The sequence below is a fragment of the Euphorbia lathyris genome, chromosome 5, assembly GCF_963576675.1.
Source record: "Euphorbia lathyris chromosome 5, ddEupLath1.1, whole genome shotgun sequence".
In the NCBI taxonomy this organism is placed as follows: Eukaryota; Viridiplantae; Streptophyta; class Magnoliopsida; order Malpighiales; family Euphorbiaceae; genus Euphorbia; species Euphorbia lathyris.
In genome coordinates, this window is record NC_088914.1 from 31,502,322 (window position 1) to 31,508,580 (window position 6,259).

Here is a 6,259-nt window from a genome sequence, read left to right on the forward strand (position 1 = left end):
GAGGTAAATCCTTAAAACTGTTTTTTCTCCCTAACAAGCAAACTTGAGAGTAGTATATAAATATAACCCAAAGCAAATACATATTAAAACATTGCATCAAATGAATGATACTATACAACATTTATGTTACAAGTTCATAAATTAATATATAATTTCAAGAGAGACTAGATTCTTGACCTTTACCATCTTCAGAATTGTTTGCTAACTCTTCTCGAACAGAGTTAACCAGTTGAGAAGCTCTATGATCAAACTTTAAGGGACATCTCTGTATACTCTGTAACAAAGTTCAATAATCATTTACATTATTTTCCATAAAAATGTTCTCTTTGCTACACTAGGAATGTATACAGATAAAGGGGATTCACACCTCTGAGGTCCATAAGCAATCACTTGCTTTACGAGGGATTATGTGTATATGTGTCTGAAAAATGTAGCATGTTATAAACCAAAATTAGCATGATTAGCACCATTTTAATTTTCTGTAGCTAATTACATGTCGGACCGAAAACACAATTGCAGTCTCATTTCAATTTGGTTTGAAGAAAAAGAAAACGAGATAGATCGATTTGTCATGTGTAAATGGAAGATTACAATAACTTACATGAAATATAACCTGGCCTGCAGCTGCACCATTATTAACCAACAAATTAAAAGAATCTGCATAAGAGGTAAAATGATGCTTAGCAGGAATTGAACACAAAAACAGATTTCAACACACAATGCTTGAGGCAAGCCTTCTTGCTAATTGTAGAAATCGGTTCCTAAGCAGTGCCTCGAGGATTTACTTGTCTTTGTAAATAATGACAAGATCAACAATGATGCTTAGAGTTATCTTCCAAGATGCTCAAAATTAATCGAAAAGTTTCTCATAGGCCAATAATGTACAAAACCCGATGTCTACAAAATGTATAGCCTAAAAGCGGAAAAGAGTATAAAACCCTATTTACCCTAAGGCCAAGAAGCCACTTGTCCTTGAACCAAAAAGGGTGCAAGTAATTTATTTCTTGTCAAATAAGACCTGAGAGGCAGCTAACATCTGAACTTGAAAACTCAATTTTCCACCTGCAACAAATAGGACATGATATGGAGATAATTGCCTCAATGCTAAAAGGCAACACTATTTAAGTAGTGAAGCATTGATGCAAGCTTTTTTGTTAGGGATAGGATCTTGATTAGAAAAGCAACTTTACCATGGTTAATAGCATCTATATCGACTTCCAAATCTCATATCACACAAAAATGAGATGTGTAGTCAGAAATAAATGGACAAAATAAATAAGTTAATGCTAATTATAGCAAAGAAAGTTGAACACGTAAACAAATCAACAAAAGTTTAAAAAATACCTGAACCAGTAGCTTTCATTATTGCACTGCCAATAAGAGGCACTTTTGAACACATTGCCGCAATCACCTGCAGCACAATTCCTTAAAAGATTCATTTCATAATATGAAAATAGACTCACGGAGAAATCTCAATTCAAATCAGCTTTAATACAATGCATATGGACTTGGTGTTTAGATATAGTAAGCATCCACTTCAAAGAGTTACTAAGCATTAAATTTTTTAGTTACTGAGACAAGGATCTACATTTGGAAACTGCTTTAAGAACTATCTCAACCTCACGCCCCATATTGTGGAAAGAAATTGGCAGCTAAATGTTGATATCTAAAATGGAAAATGAATAACGTGTTTCCTAAATCCTAACAAAGATACCCAACACCAGCTGTTTCTCTTTTCTTAGAAGAAGTGCTGATATAACATTGCACCATCAAGACCAGGAGGCACAAGCTCCCCTCTCTCTTTCATTCTGTTCAGAAATCATACTTTCAGTTGATCATTCTACCAGAAGTCAGCCTCCCCTGCCCTATCTCTCTCAGTCTGCTTCACACACAAAGTAACTCTTCTATACACGTTCTTTAAGAGAGAAAAAAAAAAAATCAAATTATGAGCCTCCACTATATTGGCCAAAAAAAAACCCAATAGCAATGATATATAACAAATACAAGCTAGTCCACTTCCAGGCCCGCAAAATAAAACAAGTGATGAAACATTGAATTCTGATATCTAGCCACTATGAAGAGAAGAGAAATGAAAGGTCAGACCAATCCAATCCAATCCATTAGTGCTAAAAATATGCTTCTATTTTATTTAGAGGTGAATGCATGATCCATTATACATTAGTTTTTAGGTGTTAACTAGAAAAGCTATATAATGATACTACTGTGATTACTTTTGGGCAGGCATAATAACAAACACATTTGTACAATATAACAAACTGAAAGGTGCTATTGAATAAGAAACCCATCTATCTTTCAAAAAGCAAAAATTTCTGATACAAATGGAAATGGGAACAAAAAGACATTTACGAATGTCCAAAAAGGCGATCAAGGGAAAAAATTCAAGAAAATTGCAACAAGTCATAGTATCCAAAGAAATAAAATTACTCACAGATGGAGGAGTCACTTCCAGGGAAGGATAATGAGATTTAGGTATAATAAGAGAGTGCCTATGAAAAGAACAAAACAGAAGGTTTGAGTTTAAACGAGTAGGAGATCAAAAATAATTTAGAACTAAAAAGTAAAATGCAAGACATTAGAGAAGGGTTAACTTTTTAACTTCATATAACTATCATATAGATTCATAGTAACTGCATAGTGGGCATAGCTATACAATGAGGGTATTTAAGTACATGTTTGTTTCAGTAGATTCTAGGATGACTTTATTCTGGGAGCACATTAATTGTTCAATATTTTCAGATTTCTATTTACGAAAAAGAACTATGGCTTCTAGCATATTTGTTTCTGGGAAAAATCTGGTGCTAAAGGAGGACTTGCATACTTGATTGAACAAGCTAGAATTCAATTGAAATCATTCTTATAGAATTCAATTCAAATAATAATTTCACAAACGAAATGAACTCCAAAATCAATTATCCAAATGATACCTTACCCCAGACTCAACGGACTCGTATCCAAAATACACAGGCAAGTGTCATCTTCGTAAAGCTGAATCCAGGAATAAAAAATACACAGAAAACAATTAAGAAACCAAAAAAATAGAGAAAGGCGATTAACTTTCAATATGAAGTAAACGAATTCAATGACCTTAAAAGAAGGGGATTCTCCACGAATAATTCGGCAGAAAACGCAGTCGATTGGAAGAATATCCTTCTCGTTAGAAAGCCTGTCATAGGTAGAGTCAGAAACACAGAAAGAAGATGACAGAGAGGAGTTTCCGGAGGAGGAAGAGGAAGAGGAAGAGGGAGCTAGAGGGAAGAGATGAGAAGAAAGAATGGCGAGTCTCCTCCGAGTGTCCATTCAGGCGGAATCCGATTCTCGGTCGACAACCACCTGAATCACAGAGTGTGTCGCCATAATAAAATTGAAGTATCTATAATTTTTTAGAATAAAAGAGAAGATTAGAGTCGAAAAAGCAGTGTGCTGAACGAATTGAAGTAAAACCAAGCAAGAAGACAAAAAATTGAAGCGTGGTGGTGTGTTTTTATCGAGGGTGGTTACTGACCGGACGTTTTTTCGCTTATCCATATTGTTTTGTTTACACGAGCAAATGACGTCGTTTCTGTTTAGGTAGAAGAAGCATTCTTTTTTTTTTGTTATAGGAGAAATTACTAAAAATGTTACATATTGAAGGTTACATTTCGTTGTGTAATTAGTAATTATCATCATTTTTGCACATGCTTTACTTTTTCACTTCTATCATACCAATTGTTTTTCTTAGTGGCCATCATTGTTTGAAGTGATCTCTGAATGTGTTGACATGTACCTTATAGTCTTCAAATTAGGATATTTTTTAAACAGCGGTTACTCAAAATCATGAGACATTAGCTCCATTCGGATGCGCACACAGAGAGGGGGCTAATGTTTTGACCTCCATCCGAATGTTAATTTCAACATCTATCATAGCACTTTTCAACTGTTGGTTCACCTCCTCGCTAGAGAGATTGTAACATGTCTTCCTTTTTCATTGATGCTTAGGATTTGGACAAGTCTTGGAATAAGTTTTCCTACGGAGCAAACATCATCCTCGAGGAGATCTTAGCTCGATAGGTTTTCTTTGGTGTGAGTATTGATTTCAAGATCTAGGCTCGACGAAATTATCTAGAGTGCACGCTGATCTCGTGAAGATCTAAGCTCGATAAAGTTTCTTTAGATTGAACGTTTACCTTAAGTGGAGCATACATCTTCTGATGATTCCATCTAGCTGCTTTCGCTTGAAAGTAATGAAGGTTATTTGGAGAGATGAACTCAGCGTTTACGCAAGCTGCACTCGTGCACCCAAGAACTTTTTCCCGAGTTTGCATGCTTGGATGTATGTGAGACTTCCTTTTACCTTAGACAGCTTCAGACAATGGTATATCCGTGAATTTTTTTCCAAAAATCCAGCATTTTCCTTTTATAGGCTCTAGAAAGAAGATGTTGATGCGGTGGAATTAAGAGGGCGGCTAATACTGATCACACTATTTCGAAAAGATCTAAGAGTTGAAATATCATATGACGAAAGCTCATTAATTGTGTCGGTTATAGAGAAAGGGTACACCGATTTGACATTTGTCAAGAATTTAGAATGATAGTCGTCAAAGTAGTAGGATGACATCACACCTCATAATCATGTGATGTGTCAGTATTAGTACCACGCCTCCATCATTTACTTTACACACTTCAAATAAGAATTAAAAAACACACATCGACGCAATTGTAATTGTAACAAAAACAACTCAACATAAGGATTGTTTCATCTCATACATTTGCCAAAGTATCAGGCCAAGCATAAGTGGAAGCTCAACATAAGTTGGTCTCCTTCGGTCGGTTATAGCAACAAAGTCAACTTCAGTTTGTCAACTTTGGGGGGGATATCGAATATCATGACATAATAATCACATTATACATGGCCTAATAAGATAACTTCTCTCAAAGAAGTAACTGTTAGTCAATGAAGACCTCAGGTCATGCACATTCAACCCTGATCTTACGTCTTGAATTGTGGATGACAATTACTACCACATGAAATCTAGGTCATTTAAGGTACACAATGTTGTCATCCTATAAATAGAAAGGTACACAGTGCATCAAAAACAAACATTCTCACTCCATATCCAAATTACATACTTTTCAGTATTCATTCCTCCTTTAATTTTGTTGACTTAAATATCGAAGAAATATGATCATTACTTTCCGACCCAACCTTGATCATTTTTCTATCTTATCTTATCTTATCTTATGGACTATAGAATTTTAAAAGACTCGTCTCAATTTATCACACATTAATATATATATATATATATATATATATATGACTAAAATTTGCGAAGAATGTGACTAATATTTCAATCATGTACATAAACAATTCATTCTACATTTTCTTAATCTTCATTCTTCCCTACTACGAAGTAAATTTAAGTATTGGAGTACAAATGCCAAAACCATCGGCTATTTAATCTTCAATCCTTTTTCGATGCCCTGCGTGGTCTCTTCTTCTCCTAGTCTCTGCTAAATCCATAGCTCTGTACTAGGTTTTTACCAAGTGTGGATTCCATCCTGGCCTCTCTTCTATTCCCTTCTTTCCATAATATAACCCTTTCACCAACCCTTCCACCCATTGAAATCTTCCACTCACTATGGAACCTTCCTTGGACACCCTACTAGCAAAAATAAAATTAACAAATCCTGAAGATGATGTTTTGGACCTCAATACACCTGTGAACACTGACCCAAACGGAGATAGGAAACCATCTCTCATCGGCAAAGTTCTAACCCACAAACCCATAAATTTAAGAGGCATGGCCCAAGCTTTTGTGGTGGCGTGGAAAATCAAAGGCTTTCAGCTAAAGGAGCTAGGCAATGGACTCTTCCTTTGTGAACTCGACTCAAGCAAGGATAAGGAAAAGGTCCTTAAAGATGGCCCTTGGCACTTTGAACGTCAACTCGTGATCCTACATGATGCAGATGGCGAAGAACAGCTAACAGATATAAGAATGGACTTGTGCTCGTTCTGGGTTCGTATATGCAACATGCCACTGAATCGACGAGATGCAAGGTCAATAACGGATGTCGCGAGTCGCCTAGGAGAAGTGTGTGAGATTGATAGAGAGGGAATTGGGTCGTGGAGCAGTTATGTGAGAGCTCGTGTCAACATCAACATATATAAGCCTCTCCAAAGAGGGCTGAAAATAAGGAACGGTAAAGGGCAGATTATGTGGATATCCTTCAAATATGAAAGACTTCCTAACTTCTGCTACTG

General features: G+C 35.9%; 1 protein-coding gene across 1 annotated transcript; it reads right to left on the bottom strand.

Moving 5' to 3' along the window:
* On the bottom strand, positions 1–3,516 carry LOC136231002 (adenylylsulfatase HINT3). The gene is made up of 7 exons (XM_066020230.1): positions 3,106–3,516; positions 2,951–3,006; positions 2,450–2,507; positions 1,345–1,411; positions 602–657; positions 368–421; positions 1–274 (listed from the first exon to the last, which is right to left on the bottom strand). The coding sequence occupies exons 1-7, from the start codon at positions 3,316–3,318 to the stop codon at positions 155–157; spliced, it is 624 nt and encodes a 207-aa protein (XP_065876302.1). The 5' UTR covers positions 3,319–3,516; the 3' UTR covers positions 1–154.
* Positions 3,517–6,259: the final 2,743 nt, after the last annotated feature.

What these genes read in the sequence shown, in the direction of transcription:
- LOC136231002 (XM_066020230.1), bottom strand. Translation starts at nt 3,318, where the DNA reads ATGGACACTCGGAGGAGACTCGCCATTCTTTCTTCTCATCTCTTCCCT. An exon ending in GAGAATCCCCTTCTTTTAAG is followed by an intron (nt 3,007 to 3,105) that starts GTCATTGAATTC and finishes TCCTGGATTCAG; the next exon opens with CTTTACGAAGATGACACTTG. An exon ending in TGGAAGTGACTCCTCCATCT is followed by an intron (nt 1,412 to 2,449) that starts GTGAGTAATTTT and finishes ATTGTGCTGCAG; the next exon opens with GTGATTGCGGCAATGTGTTC.